Source organism: Eschrichtius robustus, chromosome 3 (genome assembly GCF_028021215.1).
Source record: "Eschrichtius robustus isolate mEscRob2 chromosome 3, mEscRob2.pri, whole genome shotgun sequence".
In the NCBI taxonomy this organism is placed as follows: domain Eukaryota; kingdom Metazoa; phylum Chordata; class Mammalia; order Artiodactyla; family Eschrichtiidae; genus Eschrichtius; species Eschrichtius robustus.
The window spans coordinates 12,673,681-12,689,404 of record NC_090826.1 but is presented as its reverse complement, the minus strand read 5'-3'; the positions used below and the strand labels follow the sequence as shown (position 1 = coordinate 12,689,404).

Below are 15,724 nucleotides of genomic sequence, written 5' to 3'. Positions count from 1 at the left end.
GGTCCAATACAAAATGCAAAACACTTATCCATACCATGTTACACACACACACACACACACACACACACACACACACACACACCCCTCACCGGCCATGCGCAGCGCCCTGTGCACACCGCCCGCCCCACCCGCTACAGATGCTGCTTCCTCTGGCTGCACCACGTGTGACCATAATAACAGCTGAGATTTAACAAGCACGTTCCGTCATCCTGGCTTCTGCAGTTAACATGCATGATCGTATTTGATCTTCACAGTAACCCTCTGAAGTAGGTTTACACATCTTCCAGATGAGCAAACTGAGCCTCCAAGAAGTGAAATGTCCAAAAACTCATAGGCTGACTCCACAGCCTACAGTCTTGACCACTGCCAAGTATGGCACACTCACAGTCACACGCAAATCCTCTCATGTCCACACATGCTCACACACACACATGTCCACGCACTCAATCTCATGGACACTCGCACACTCACACACTCTCAGAAGACCAAGGCTCTCCTCCCATCATCTTGGTCAAAGGCTTTAATTATACTACCCCAACACCTGTAATTAACCCTCCCACCCCCTTCCAAGGGAGATGTCTGGACCCAAGGGAGAGGGCTGGCGCCAAGGCCGAGGGGCCAAGATGTCCACATCTGGCAGGGAGGACCTGGGTACCAGAGTAACTCAGTGTGGCTGTCTGGTGAGCAGGTCCAGGAGAGTCAAGAAGAGGATGGGGTGAAAGAGAACGAGGTGGGCAGAGGGGGTTGTAGCCTCCCAGGAAGCCAGGCTTGCTACAGCTGCTCCTCCTGGACTGGACTGGCCAAATGGCGATTGGGCAACAGGCAACCGTGGGTGGCCAGGCAGGCAGGAGAGAGGACATTTCCTGTTTGTTTCACTAGCACCAGCCACTTCTGTCAGGAGGGGAGATGAGCTCATGTCTGAGGAACTGTTGGGGAGAGGCCCCTTGAAGGGGCAGGTGGGAAGCAGGTGTCCTGTCCTCCAAAGTGTCAAAGCAGACACCAACTGATTCTACCATGCCAGGGTTGGGGCATAGGGGTGCTCTACCCAGCAGGCTCTTGCCCACCCTTTCCCAATATGGGCAGTGGTTAAAGCAGAGACTACCCAGATTCAAATCCTGGCTCTACTACCTTGAGCTGTGCAAACTTTGGGCATATTGTTTAAGCTGTTGGAGCCTCAGTTTACTCGTCTGTAAAATGGGGATAATGACATCTACCTCCCAGATGAGCATTAAAGGAGATCATGCATGTCTGACTCGTTTTTAGACGAGGTTGCTCTCAGATTACTGTATTCTTAGAGGCCCCTGAGCAGAGAAGCTCTCCCTGACCTCCAATGGTTTGGTGCACAGTTTAGAAATCCCAGGAAGAGGGGCATCTGGGTCTATTTTGGAGCTCTCTTTCCAGGCAAGCTGCTAAGCAGGCAACTGCTTCTTGACCCTCCAGGCCATTTCAGTTCAAGCCTTCGGGCCAACGTTGAGCTCGGTCCCAGAGTGCAAAGGGTGAGAGTGGGGGATGGCTCAGCGCAAAACCATCCCCACGTCTGGGCCGAGGATTCCCGGCTCAGAGATCCTCGAGGACTAGCCCTGGTTGCACTGGCGCTTGGAGGCGCTCAAACTTGGAAGGACCTGGGGGGCGCCAGCGAGTCCAGCGGGCCCAAAGAGCCCCTCCAAACCCCTCGGGACTTCCCTTACCTTCTCGCCGGGTGCCAGCCCGGCCCCTTTAAAGACATTCCTGAGGGCGTGGCTTCGTTGACGTCAGCGCGGGGCATGAATGAACAGGAGCCGGTTCTCACTCAACTTCCATTAAGCACTCGGGGCAGAAGTTACGCGCAGGCGGCAGCAGGGAGACGGACATCGAGGCCTGCGCGCGGGCGTGCGGGAGCCGGGCACGGAGAATCGGGCTGAGAGCGAGGAGCGCGGCATGGAGCGTCTGGCACCCCGCGCCTGCCTCGCCCTCCTGTGGGGCTGCCTGCTGGCCGCGGCTGCCGCAGCGCAGGGCAAGGAAGGTGAGTGTGCGCGCCGGCGGCCACCCGGCCCGACCCAGCCGCGGCGGCCGGACCCCCGGACCCCCGCTCCTCCCGGAGCCAGGCGCTCCTGGACGCGCGCAACTTTGGAAACTGACCTGGCGCCGCCCAGTCCCGGAGTGCTGAGGTCGGGAGGACTTGCTGGCTGCGATCGGGACGAATCTGGGAACCCCCCCCCCCACCGGAGGTTATAGGGGCTCCGGGGACTAAGAGGTTGGGGCCCGGGCGCGCGGGGTTCAGAGGCCGCAGAGAAGGGGACCCGGAACTCTACTCAATGCTCTGTGGTGACCTAAATGGAAGGAAATGTAAAAAAGAGGGGATATATGAACCTATAACCGATTCACTTTGCTGTACAGCAGAAACTAACACAACATTGTAAAGCAAATATACTCCAATAAAAATTTTAAAAAAGAAAGAAAGAAAGAAAAGGGGGTCTCAGGGCGGCCACACGGTTGCAGCCAGGGTGGCGGTTTCAGGAACGCGTCCCGGTGGGGGCTCGGGGTCCCTGGGAGAATGGGCTACCTGGGGGCCTTTCCACCGGCTCAGCTTCACGGTGAATTCGCTAACCTGCTTGCCCCGATTTTGTGGAGAAGACGTTTCTGTGGAGGCCCCTCATTTTGGGGAGGGGTCTCTTCGACAGGCGAGGAGACAGACCCCTGCAGAAGCCCCAGCTCCCTGAGATTTTCTCCACGCCCCCTTATGCCTCCAGTCGGGGAGGAGAGCTTGCGGGGAGTTTCGGGCCAATCTGTCCACGCACAGCCTTCCCTCCTTCCCTCCCCGCACTCCCAGGCTCGGGGGGCAGGCTCGGGGCCGCGAGCGCGGACAGGAAGTCCCAAAGTCAAGCGTTCTGAGCAAGGGGTGACTAAGAACGAGGAAATGCGGCAGGTGGGGGCGCGGCCTCCCAAGGTGTGGAGCCGTCACCCCAGGGCCACCAGGGAGTCCGGGCACCCGGGGGTGGGGGACTGCATCACCCACCCCCGCCCCGGCGCTCCCGCTGCCGCGCTGGGCGAGGGGCCGCGGACTTTGCCCTGGGCGGGGCGGGTGGTGGGCGGGGCGGGTGGTGGGTGGGGACGTTGCCCCTCAGCTGGGGTCGCGGAGAGGATGGGGGCTCTTGCCCTTGGCCGAGGACCTTCCTGTCCACCCAGCCGAGGCCGGTTTCAGTTTCCGACTGAGAACGAGTTTTGCCCGCTCTCCGGTGCCGAGGGAGGTTTCCGCAGGCTCCACCAGGGGGAAGTGCGGAGGAAGCCCTGGCCCGGTGAGAAGTTTCCTTGAGCCTTGCCTTCCTTTTCCGCCTCCCAAACTGGGGTTGGAGGTTTTGCTGTTCCAAGTTGGGAGGAAAAGAGGCCAGAGCTGGAACTCTTGGAGGGTGGAGGTGGGGGTGGCATCTTGTCGCCGTCCCTGAATCACTCAGGGTTTCTAGTCCCAATGTGCTGGAGGAGTGGGCGGCAGGGATTTCTGTGATCCTCAATACCCGCCCCCCTCCCCAGCTTTTCGTCCTCCCCCTTCCTGGGGGATTGCGGTTGGAGAGAAGGGGAGAGACAGCTGGATTCACTACAGGCCTTTCTTGAAGGCTGCCCGTGGCGGGCGGGGGGATTAGGCAGGAGGGATGCTACTGGGCGATTGTTGTGCTGCAGGCTTGTCCTTGTGCCCCTCTGCCGAGCCCTCCCCAGCCTAGATGACTAGTGCCCCCCCATGGAACGGGGGAGGAAAAGGACAGGGGAACATTCTTCCTTAGGCTTCAAGAGTCCCTGTGAAGGACTCCCTAAGGAGGTGTGCCTGTAGTGGGGGGGGGGGGGGAATGATGGCCCAGCTGCCGGGATTCTGGCTGGATGTGCTGGATCTGCCTGGGGCTGGGTTGTGGGGTGCAGAGACGCAAGTCCCTTCAACCCTTCACCCAGGCTGCTCTTCGCTTCCCTTCTCCTTCCCCGTGAGTGGAGGAGCCAGGCTGCCTTGGGAGACCCAGATGGAGCCTGTTAAATTCTCAACAGCCACTGAATCTGTCCTCCTTTTACAAATGGGGAAACAGGGAGGCCCAAGCCCTCCCTCAGTGGGGCCCTCTGTATAGGGAGGGTTAGGTCTGAGCGTCTGGCTTCTTGGGCTGCCAGAGCCCAGGGCCGCCGCACCCGGTTGTGTGGTGTGTTTTTCTGAGAAGTGAGAATAGCTGGGCAGGGGTGCAGGGCTTGCTGACTTGAGGTGCAGCTGGGAGGTGGGCTGGAGAGTACTCAGGAGGCCTGGAAAGTCCTTGGTTTCTTGATTCCGTAAGAGCCCAATGTGCCCTCTGTCCCCTTCCCTTTTTCTTCTTCATTCTTCCCCCTCCCCGCCCCCCAGCCCCCTGCCTCCCTGCTTCTTTAGGAATTAGCTGGTCTTGGTTCAGTAGGGATGGGGGGAGCAGGGAGGTGACACTAGGGGAGTGGGTGGTCGCACTGCCTTTGAGTAAAGAGCCCTAAAATAATATGGACCCAGAAGGATGACATTTATGATGGAACTTCAGACTGAGAAGGAGGTTTTCCTGGGGGTGGGAGGAGGGACGGGGGGCTCCTGGATGAGCCCTGCTTAGCCCAGGCTTCTCAGTGAAGCCTTTGGGGCCAGCCGAGGGGCTGTTGGCCCCCGCCCCTTCCAGGGGAGCAGGAGCCTCAGACCCTGGAAGCCGCACCCGTGCGTCAGGGTGGAGGGACCCGGGCTGGGCGCCTGTTCCTGGTGATCGGTTCTAGGGAATTTCCCTGGGAGGGGGCTCCTTCCTGTGTGAAGGCTTCTTTTCTTCTCCGATGAGCCCTGTGATATTTCTAGAGCCAGGCCTGGGTCTGGAAGGGCAACGAGCTCTGGCAGGGGTGGTGGGGGTCCCTCCGTGCCAGGTTAACCCTTCAGAGCCTAGGAGCCATGAGCCCCCTTCCCCAGGGGCGCAGACTGCAGCTTCCCACCCCCCTAAGGAAGGGGGATGTGCAGGACCTTGAGGAACACTCACCTTTGTCCGCCTACATACCCAGCTGGAGCCAGGAGCCCCCAGATTCCTTCCTGTGTAGCCAGAACATTCCATTTGCTAGTGGGGTTAGTGAGTTTTCCAAGCCTGAGCCTTGGGCATGTCCGAACAAATCCCTGCCCCTACCCACCCCCCAGCCACCCTCCCCTGTCCCCTCAGCCTTGGGGCCGGTGCCACATCGGATTTCCTCTCCCTGTCTGGGCTGTGAGGCCCTTCCTAGAGAGACTTGGCCCGGGTCAGCAGCGGTCAGGTGGCAGTGCTTCATCCCCAGGCCTGGGGGCCTTCAGCCCAGGGGAGCAGGGCAGTCTGTCCTCAGGAAAGGGTTTCTCAGACTCTACTCAGGCCCCTCTCCCCCTCCCCTCCCCATCTCTCTAAATCGGGCCCATCTCTGCCTGCCCGGGATTCCACCCTTAGAGTCATTCTTCCAGGCCTAGGCCTTGAGGGATGCACCTTCTTGAGGCCGTATTCCTCATGCTCCAGAGTCCAAAGGAAGTAAGCGCTTGGTCCCTTCCCCCCTCCACCTTAGGGCTTTACTCTCGGAATCCAGGGACCTTGTGTAGGGTCCATGCCTCAGCTTCTCCAATCTCGTTATCCTCCAGGGAGGGTAGCTTCTATTGGCAGCTACCTGGACCTTACTTGGAAATGGAGGAGGGGGCCATAATGGGGTCTTGGGTCTTGGGTCTTGGCTGTAGCCCCTGAGCCTGGCAGAACCCGGGGTGGACCAGTGGGAGGTGTCCAAGGGGAGGGCTGGATCCAGGGAAGCCCCTGGTAATGTGTCCTTCCCTCAGGCTCCAGATGCCTCTCTGGGGATAGTGTGGTCCTGGCCCCTGGTTCCTCTGGGCCTGGAAGTCCCCTTTAAGGGTTTCCATCCCCGGTCCCCTAGCACCCCTGGCAGGGCAGTGGCCAGGGTGTGAGGGACGGGGGCAGCGGGAGCGATTTTCCCGGGGAGGGGACCTCGCCAGCTGTGTGTATCTTTGGGTCCCTCCTAAAGGCCCCTGTGGGTTCAGGGCTTTATCCTGCCAGCTCTGTGGCTTCTGTGGTGGGAAGATGGGTTTCCAGACACCCCCCACCAATCCTGCTCCCCTCCCTGGAGCTGTTCCCACCTGTGAACAGCTCTCTCCTCTTGGAGGGCCGTGAGACATGTGTGTACATACGTGTGCTGCATAGGCATGTGCTACGTGGCCTGGGTGGGGCTGAGGGTGTTTTGTGCTGTGTGTGTGTGGAGGGGACGTGGCAGGAGCGGACCAGAGTGCCTCCAAGGCCCACGTGCATGTGAAGTGCTGCGGAGAGGCCCCATTTCAGGAAGCAGATGGGGCAGCGTGGTGTCACTTAATAGCCCTGCTCACCCCAGCTCTCTACCCAGCTGTTGTTCCCCTGCTGGGCCGAGCTCTGTTCTGCTCTGCCCAGCTGGGGGCTGCTGAGGGGGCGGCGTGGGCTGGGAGACGTGAGGCCTCACCCAACCTGCTCTGTGACTTTGACTAGGTCCCATCCCTTGCCTGGAGCTCTGCTTCCCTGTTTCTGGAGAGACGGGTCTCTTGGACGTGGTGACCCTGTGTGGTGGGGTCTCTCTCTGAGGGCTGAGGAAGCCTTCAAGGCTTCTTGGGATTCCTGGGGGACTCTCACCTTTTCCACCATGACCTGACCCCTGAAGATACCCCCAAGCTCACCCAGTGCCCTCTCTCATCTCTTCCAGTCGTCCTGTTGGACTTTGCTGCAGCTAAAGGGGAACTCGGCTGGCTCACGCACCCATATGGCAAAGGGGTAAGCCTTCAGGGTGCGGGTGTGGGCATGAGGAAGCTGAGACCCAGGGAGGATGGGGCCTGGCCCAGATCAAACAGCTCAGCCAGGGTTCAAACTCAGGTTCCTGCTTCTCACACCAACTGGGCAGGCTGGGGTTGGAAGGTGGGGAAGGGGCCCGAGAGGTGGAAAGAGCTGGGGAGACAGCTGAAGGCCCTAGCAGAGCAGGACCCTTGGATGCCCCAGATGGCTGATGGTCAAGAGGGATCCCCTCTCGCTCCCTTCATTCCCCTCTAGGGTGGGAAGGGGTTAAAGGCTCCCCCTGCCTTTGAGGTCCCAGCCCAGGAAGTGAGGGGTGAGGAAGAGACAGGGAATGTGGGCTCCCAGGTCCCCACAGCCCCGGGAAACCAGATCAGGTTCCTTCCTGCTGGGCCCTCTCCCTGCTCCTCCAGCTGTTGTTTCCCTTTCCTGCTCGGGGTTGAGTTTGTTTTGCCTCCTTCCCACCCAAGTTCATTCCCTCCCCCTCCCTCTGCCCTGCCCTGCTGTGACCTGGACTGGTGGGCAAGACCCCAGGGTCCTCCCCCTGGCTTTGCCTGTGCCTACTGTGTGGCCTTGGGGAGGATACTGCTGCTCTCTGGGCCTCAGTTTTCCCCTTGTTGAATTTGTTCTGGGGCCTTAGCTGGGGAGAGCGGTGTCTCCAGGGGGATAGCTGGGGACAGTTTCTATTGCTGGCCAGATCTGCGGAGTCAGGCACTAGTCCCTGGTCACCTTAGCTCCGAGGAGGCCTGGAGTTTAACTCTAGTGGATTTCCAGGATCCTGGAATGTTCAGCTGGGAGAGAACACAGATCACCTAATGCAACCCAGTCATTATATAGAGTGGGAAACTGAGGCCCAAGGGCATCTGAGGCCCGTGTGACACAATGCAGCCCAGGTCTTTTTCCTTGGCCCCTTCTGGTTTTTTCATTCATTTGCTCATTCATTCAACAAATACTTTCCTGAGTACCTACTCCATTTCAGGTAGGCCCTGGGGATACAGAAATGAACTAGATGCAGTCTCTGCCCTAAGGAGCTCAGAATCTCGTGTGGGAGCCAGGTGTAGTTGTCACCACTTAGGTGCTAAGATAACAGAGACTGTGGGAGCCAGGGGGAAGCACTTGCCCCAATCTTGGCCCAACCTGGGAAGTCTTCCTGGAGGAGGCTGAGCAATGTTCTGAGGAGTGATGGGGGATCATCCATTGTTTCTGACTTAACCTCTTCCCCGCCACTCACACACATCTACACAGTGAATTATAATGATAATAATAATAGGGATAATAATGATAATGATACCCGCTGCCTTGTATGACTGTCACCCACGCCAGGCAATGTGCTCAGCATTCGATAGACATTCTGTCATTTATCTTCACAGCAGTTCTGTGAGGTAGTTCTTGCCCCCATTGTACAATGGGGACTTCGAGGCTCAGAGCATTTAAGTGATCTGCCTGAGGTCACATGGGACCCCCAGCCTCCACCCTCAGCTCACTGTCTAATATACGGGTTCATCACTGCAACACTGGGGTCAGGGACACCAGGGGGTCAGATCCAGCTCAGCCACTTGTAGTGTGTGATGGTGACTTGAAGCCCCTCCCTGGGCCTCAGTTTCCTTCCCTGTAGAATGAGGACAGCAGGAGCCATAGAGCAGCCTCCTGATGCCCAGCTCTGCCACCTGGGCAATGCCTTTGGGCCTCAGTTTCCCCCAGGCACCTGCCCACACTAACCTGTCGGCCCTGTGCAGTGGGACCTCATGCAGAACATCATGGACGACATGCCCATCTACATGTACTCCGTGTGCAACGTGGTGGCCGGCGACCAGGACAACTGGCTCCGCACCAACTGGGTATACCGCGGTGAGGCCGAGCGCATCTTCATCGAGCTCAAGTTCACCGTGCGTGACTGCAATAGCTTCCCTGGGGGCGCCAGCTCCTGCAAGGAAACCTTCAACCTCTACTACGCCGAGTCTGACGTGGACTATGGCACCAACTTCCAGAAGCGCCAGTTCACCAAGATTGACACTATCGCGCCCGACGAGATCACGGTCAGCAGCGACTTTGAAGCACGCCACGTGAAGCTGAACGTGGAGGAACGCTCCGTGGGGCCGCTCAGCCGCAAGGGCTTCTACCTGGCCTTTCAGGACATTGGTGCCTGCGTGGCGCTGCTCTCTGTCCGCGTCTACTACAAGAAGTGTCCCGAGAAGCTGCAAGGCCTGGCCCACTTCCCCGAGACCATCGCGGGCTCCGACGCGCCCTCCCTGGCCACCGTGGCTGGCACCTGCGTGGACCATGCTGTAGTGCCGCCCGGGGGTGAAGAGCCCCGCATGCACTGTGCAGTGGATGGCGAATGGCTGGTGCCCATCGGCGAGTGCCTGTGCCAAGCAGGCTACGAGAAGGTGGAGGACGCCTGCCAGGGTGAGTGATGGTGCTGGGGTGGCAGAGAAAGGGGGTACTGGGGTGGAGGCTGTGGTCCGGGATCTGGTCTCAGCTCTGGGATGTGGGGATCTTGGTAAGGTTGTCCCTGCTCAGACATGGAGTGGTTCTGTTAGTGAAAATCTCGGAGGCTTCCTGGCCTTATGATTGGATTCACTCATTCACCGAGAAGGAATACATTGAGAAACAGTATGGAGGTTACGAGTGAAGACTCTCGGAAAGAATACCTGGGTTCAAATCCCAGGTCTACATTTAGCTGTGTGACTTTAAGCCAGTTCCTTAACCTCTCTGTGCCCGGGTTTCCTCATCTGTAAAATGGAGATGAACATAGTGCCCATCTTGTAGGGTTGTTATGATAATCAAATGACTTAATACTTGTAAAGTTCTTAGGTCAGTGTCTGACACATAAGCGTTTTTTTTTGTTATTTTTGATTCATCCCACAAGTATATCTTGAGTATCTATTATATACCAGCACTGTGGGCACATAGCACAGTCCCAGGAGCTAGTACCATCTCTGTTAACTCCCTGTGTGACTTTAAGCAAGTCACTTAACCTCTCTGGGTCTCAGGCTCCTCTTTTGTACATGGAGGTGAGTGAATTGAACCCAGAATTCGCATCCCCTGGCTGCACATGACAGTCACCTGGGGAGCTTTTTGAAAAATGCCTTCGTGGAGGGGATACTCAGGATCTGCCCTCCCTACCTGACCCTCCCCAGGGCCATAGCCTCAGATCCTCCCATTGGGGCTTCTACTGATGACAGACTGAGCCCAGAGAGGGGGCCAATTAAATCAGACTCTCTCTGGGAACAGGGCCTGGGCATTAGTGAGCTCACACTGGGAGCCTGTGGCTTGGCCCGGCCAGGACCTGTGACAGCGGAAAGCTCTAGAGCAACGTGGAGTTTTTCAATGGGTGACTTTTTCTGGAAATGGCTGTGGGGCAGGGCATTTGTGAAATGTAGGCTGACCTTTGGAAAGCCAGCTCATCCCCTCTCTCTGGGAGCTTCTTTGCTGCGATAAGCAGGGTGTTGAGAAATTGGGGGGTTAGGCCCTATAGCTATACATACCGACTGAGTGACCTTCAGTAAATCTCTCTTCATCTCTGGCCTCAGGCTTCTTGTCCGTAAGACAAGAAGTTCAACTATACTAGCAGACTGTATACTTGGTTTTTAGCCATGGATCCTGCAACCCATGAAAGGGTTTCAGGTGTTGGAGGAGCCTGAAGCCCTTTCTCACGGGCTCCACTTGCCTCTTAAAACAAATCCTCAGAACCCTGCTTAACACAGTCTGCAAACCCCTGAATGAGACGTCCCCTCAGAGCCTTTCTGTGCCTGTGGTGCAGTCTCTGTTCTGGCCCTTCCCACCACCCTGTTGTCCTCCCAGCTCTCCTCTGCTCTTCGGGCGGCCCCTGCTTTAGGGGACCTCAAGTGCACACTCCCAGTTTCAGACAATGACTGGGGGGGTTGCGAGGGAGCCCAGTGGGTTGAGCAGACTCCTCCCACATGACATCCTCACACAAGAATGCAGGGATGGGGGGTGAGGGGCAGCTGAAAACTTTCCACAGGCTGGTGATTCAGGCCCTGCAGAGATAAGTGGACAGTTGAGGTTGGGGAGGGGTGTCTCTCTCCAGGAAGGGGGGCAGGCTTCCCTCCCCAGGAAGTGGGGGGTCAGGGCCTCGCAGGCTTTGTTTGTGAAGAGTTGAGCCACCCCAGGGTAGGGAGGACGGTTTCCAGGAGCGAAATCTTTGACTTTGCTTGTGAGACCCTCTCCACTGCCGGCCACCTGTTGCCTTGGTTTTTCCTCCTTAGGATCCCTCTCCCAAAATTCCCTTCAGCGTGGTTTAGGGACCCTCTGTGTGGTTGGGAACCCCCAGCCTGGCTACTCTTTATCTCTCCAGACCTTCCCCAGCACACCTGACTGGGATGCCAGTGGAGATAATAACAGTAATTCCCGTAGAAAAGTGCTCTTCAAAAAAAAAAAAAAAGAAAGAAAAGAAAAGAAAAGTGCTCTTCCAGGGCAGGCACGAGCTCGGCAAGCGCTTTATCTGGCTGTTCCTGCTGAATCTGCACCACCTTTCGTGAGAGGCAGGGACTGTTATCAGTCCCACTTAACAGACAGGAAACTGAGGCTCAGAGAGGTGAAGAGACTTGCCTGGAGTCACACAGCTAAGATTTAGTTGCATCAGGATTGAATCTAGGCGATGCAGCAGCGTCCAAGCTGGAGGATGGGTCAGGAAACGGGGCGGGAAATGACCAGTTCCTTTGGAATCCCTGACTCAGCTCCTGGCCCTGGGACAGACTCTCAGGGCAGGCCCGGGATGGTGGGTCCTGGCGCAGGGTGTGAGGTGGTTGAGGGGCTCTTACTCAGCATGTTAAGGGAGAAATGGAGAGAGATTCAGGGTCTGCCCCCCCCCCCCCCCGCCTCACCCTCCACGGGGCCATGGACCCAGATTCTCCCATTGTGGCTTTTATTGATGACAAACCAAGCCCAGAGAGCGCGCTGGTCAGGCCAAGGTCACCCAGCACCTGGTCCAGGTTATTCCCAGTGTTTGTTTCTCCTGAGAGTTCTTTCCCCAGGAAGCTCGCAGCTCAAGAAAGGGTTAAATGGACAACGGAAGAGAGGCACCTCCCAGGTGCTGTGCAGACAGGTGGGCACGCTGCCCAGAGAGCTCTTGTGAGCTATGTCAGGAATGAGCCAGCTTCCCTCCAGCTCCGCCCCCCCCACCCCGCCCTCCCTCCCCAGGCCTGCCTAGGGGACAGTGGAGTCACTCAGGCTGACCGTCATCTCTCCCCCGGGGCGGCTTTGTCTCCCTGTTTGTCTCTGCTTCCTGTGCTGGCATCGGCAGCTGAGCTGGTGGGGCCCCGGCTAGCGCCTCAGCCGTGGGGACTGCCGGCCAGGTGAGCAGGTGGCCAGCGGCTTTGGCCAGAGGCTCAGCCCAGCAGCTGGGAGGCCAGAGCTGGAGGTGGGGCTGCAGGGTCAGGAATTCCCTCCTTGGAGGCTCCTGCTCCCTCCAGGGGCTCAGCCCCTCGCTCCTGCAGCTTCTCTGTCTCCCCCAGTTCATGGACACCTCATCCCACGCTGAGCATTTCCCAAGCAAGGTTTCCTTCTGTCTTCACAAACAACCCAGAGAACCTGAGGACTTTATCCTCATTTTACAGATGAGGAAACTGAGGCCCAGAAAGAGGAAACAGTGACCAAAAGAGCTGGGGCCTGGCATGGGGAGAGCTGTCCCCAAGTGCCCCTGGCATATATCTTTCTACCCACAAGCTGTGTGACCTTGGTGAGTCCCCTCTGGGCCTCATTCTCCCCACCTGTAGAATGGGTAGGTTGGAGCCTTGCTGACTTAGCGATCAGAGCCTACCTCCTGTGACTTTCTGCCGTGGTTCCTTTTGAGAATCTGGGTTGCTCTGGCAAGCTGCAGACTGGGTGACCTCACTGTGTGTGCAAGGAGCCGGGTCCTAGTGCTGGCATCCTGAGTGGCCCAGGCCTCTCCCAGGGTCCAGAGTTGAAGGGGAGGAGCTGGTTGAGGTGGTCCTTAGGCAGGGTGTCCCTGAGCCATGGCAGGGGCTGTTGGCAGTCGGGACAGGGCTGATCCCCAGGCAGGGAACTCTGTGAGCTGTGACTCTTGGGCTTGTCCCCTCCCTGGGGAGTGCCACCGGGCCTTATTTCTGTGGAGTTTCCTCTGGCCTGAATGGGGGGTTGGGGGTGGCAGCTCCCACCTCTGTGCCCTGCTCACCCTGCCCTCAGCTCACACTGGGGGCAAATTCAGACGCTGGCAGCTCCATGGGGCGACCCCTCCCTCCCTCACTGAGGTGAGTGAGTCCCCAGAACGGAAGGAAGGAGGCAGGGAAAGCAAACAGAAGATAAAAGGCTGGTGGTAGGGAGACAGCGGGGAAGCAGAGGCTGTGCTTATCACAGCTTGGTTGAGGAATGCGCACAAAGATAATTCCCCAGGGTGTGTGGGAAAAGGGCAAGGTGCTAGCAGCAACTGGGCCACTGGGACAACTGCTTCCGTGGGGGCAACAGGGCCTGCTGGGGACTGAGAAGCTGCCGGGGTCTGGAGTTATCAGTTCCCCTCATTTGCAGGGTCAGTAACTTACGGGGTCACCTTTTGCTGCCCGTCAGGGCACCAGACAAAGTCCAGGCTTCGCATCCTTGGGCTGAGGGGGTGCACGTGGTCGTCAGCTGGGTATGGCTTGGGGAGGTGACTGGCTGCAGGGAATTGTCACTGCGACCTCTTGACCCTGTGACCTCTCCACCACCAGCCCGGGAGGTTGTTGGGCCTTGGGGGAGGGGCTCTGCCAGGGGCTGGATTTGCGTCATGCCAGAGGGTGTATGTCCCTGAGTCACACCCCATGCTGCCACCTGAGGGGCGGGCATCGGGAACTGGAAAAGCTGGGGTGCAGCCCTGGGTGCAGCCACCATGCCCCAGTTCCCCTGCTCGGAGTGGCCCGGCCCTGCCAGGCGACCGGGGTCAGAGGAGTTCTCCACAAGTGTGTCAGAGTCAGCCTCCGGTGCCAGGCAGGTGGTGTCCCGGTGCACCGTCCCCGCAGGGTCTCCCTGGGGACTGAAACGCCGCTCATTTCTGTGGCCCTAGAGCTCGTGTTTAATGAGCACGTGGGTTTTGTCTTTACTCACATATTCATTCATCCATCCAGTCAGCAAACACTAGCTGAGCACCTACTGCATGCCAGACCCTGTGCTGGGGCACGGGACACAGATAATTCTTGCTCCCCACGAGCTGCCAGTCTCATAGAGGATCCTAATATGTGCAGAAATCATTTCCAATGAAGCATGAAAGCCAGGCTGTGAATTCCCCTGGAGCAGAAACAGTGTTTATCTTGCCATGGTCTCCCAGCACCCAGCACTGTGCCAGACACGTAGGAAACGCTCAATTTCTATTTGGTAAACATAAGATTGAGTAATAGATGCCTTAATGGTTAGAAGGGGACCAGAAATTGGGCAGTCTGGGAGGGCTGCGTAGAAGAGCTCAAGCTGGGTATTGAAGGATGCATAGGAGTTTGCTGGTTGGCGAAGGGACCATGGGTATTTTGTGTATGTGAGTATGTTTGAGAATGTGTGAACACCAAAAGTGTGACCCCTGGCCCTACTTGCCTGCCCAGCATGCCAGGAAATCCAACCAGGCTAAGTCAGGAAGACACAGGGGCCTGCTGGTGTCAGACACATGATCTCTGGGGCCCCTGAGCACGGGCACACTCTGGCAGGGCCCTGGGAAGGCCCCTTGAAATTCTGTGGTTGGAGGAGGGGGCACCACATTCTCGTCAGGCAAGTACATGCCTTGTTGGTGCTGCCTCTCCACTGTAATATCTGGCACATCCGCAGCGGAAATCTCTCCAAATTCCCTCTTTCCTGCCGGCAGCAGGCGGGCCACCCCCGGGCTCTGGGACCAAAGAATGGAACCCGCCTCTTCCCCCACTTCCGCCTCTTGGCATAGGGCTGGAGGCTGGGGAGCAACCACGTGGTGGGGAGTGGGGACATTGTGGGTTTTGCAGGTGGCTAAAACCTTGTGGGGGCTCGTGGTCCCTCCTGAGCCTGAGAGCCTGAGCGGGGAAGATGTGATCGTGTTCTAGGGGCCCCTGAGCACCCCTACTCAGTGGGGCCTGGACCACCTGGAGCCAGCACTTACCCAGAGTGTAAGCCCCTTGGGCGGACAAGTCAGGGCATTTGGGGGAATTGAGATCCCAGGATAAACATAGCCCAGCTTTCTGAAGTCTCATTTTTACTGGAAGATTTGGGGGAGGAGAGAGCTATTTTTGTATTGTAACAGGTAAGTTATGAGGAGGAATGCAAAATACACATGGATTTCTTAAATACAATAGGAGACTTGAAAGACCTTTGGGCCTTGAAGGAGGCCACGTTGGCGGCCCCAACAAACCTCCACCCACCCCCCGGGCTTGATTCTAGTCTTTTCTCCCCATAGGACATAAATGTGCCCAGTATGAGAAGACGTATGTTAAGAGGTGGCACAGCCCCTCGCCCCGCCCCCCAGCTGCTCTGAAATTAGTCTTGGGATTTTCTGGCTGTTGAAGCGGGTCAGACCTCCTCTCCTCTCTCTTCGGGCTTGTTTCAGAACATTGATTTCTCTTTGCTCCAAACTGAAATGTTTGTGAGAAAGGGGGGAGGTTCGAGGTCAGGCATCCTGGGTTTAGGTTTTGGGTTCGTGTCTTAGGAGCTTGTTGACCTTGGCCAAGTTCTTCTGCCTCTCTGAGCATCCGTTTCCTCACCTCCAAAGTGGAATGAATGATAACAGTGCCTAGTATAACAGACTTATTGTGAGGACTAAATGAATGTCAAGTGCGTGGCCCAGGAACTGCACACAGCAGCTGCTGAATCAGTGGTCGCTGTTTGTAACTGGGGCTCCAGGCTCTGCACAGAGCAGGAGTCGGGTCCCAGGTCCCTTCTGTCCTGGACAAGCCCCCTTCCCTGCAGCATGTGCCTGAGCTCTTTCAGGGCCTGTGCTGACATTCTGAAGTGGCAGGACAGGCAGAGGAGGTGAGAGAGACTTCTGG

The 15,724-nt window shown here is 57.6% G+C and overlaps 1 protein-coding gene and 1 long non-coding RNA gene across 6 annotated transcripts in view; one reads left to right on the top strand and one right to left on the bottom strand.

Moving 5' to 3' along the window:
• The window catches only part of LOC137761890 (uncharacterized), a 22,700-nt gene extending 17,656 nt beyond the window's left edge, over window positions 1–5,044 (bottom strand). The window contains exons 1-2 of the long non-coding RNA XR_011073461.1: window positions 4,983–5,044; window positions 1,689–2,309 (exon numbers count right to left, since the gene is read on the bottom strand). This is a non-coding gene — a long non-coding RNA (uncharacterized lncRNA). The remainder of the gene's footprint in view (window positions 1–1,688; window positions 2,310–4,982) is intronic.
• The window catches only part of EPHA2 (EPH receptor A2), a 27,473-nt gene continuing 13,625 nt past the window's right edge, over window positions 1,877–15,724 (top strand). For 2 of the 5 annotated variants that reach the window (XM_068538980.1, XM_068538977.1), the window contains exons 1-3: window positions 1,877–2,002; window positions 6,691–6,758; window positions 8,510–9,179. In XM_068538980.1, coding sequence (XP_068395081.1) covers window positions 1,918–2,002; window positions 6,691–6,758; window positions 8,510–9,179 — 823 coding nt within the window. In that variant the 5' untranslated portion in view covers window positions 1,877–1,917. Of the gene's footprint in view, window positions 2,003–3,122; window positions 3,276–6,690; window positions 6,759–8,509; window positions 9,180–15,724 lie in introns of those variants that run through there. The other 3 variants (XM_068538976.1, XM_068538978.1, XM_068538979.1) reach the window with 3 other exon arrangements.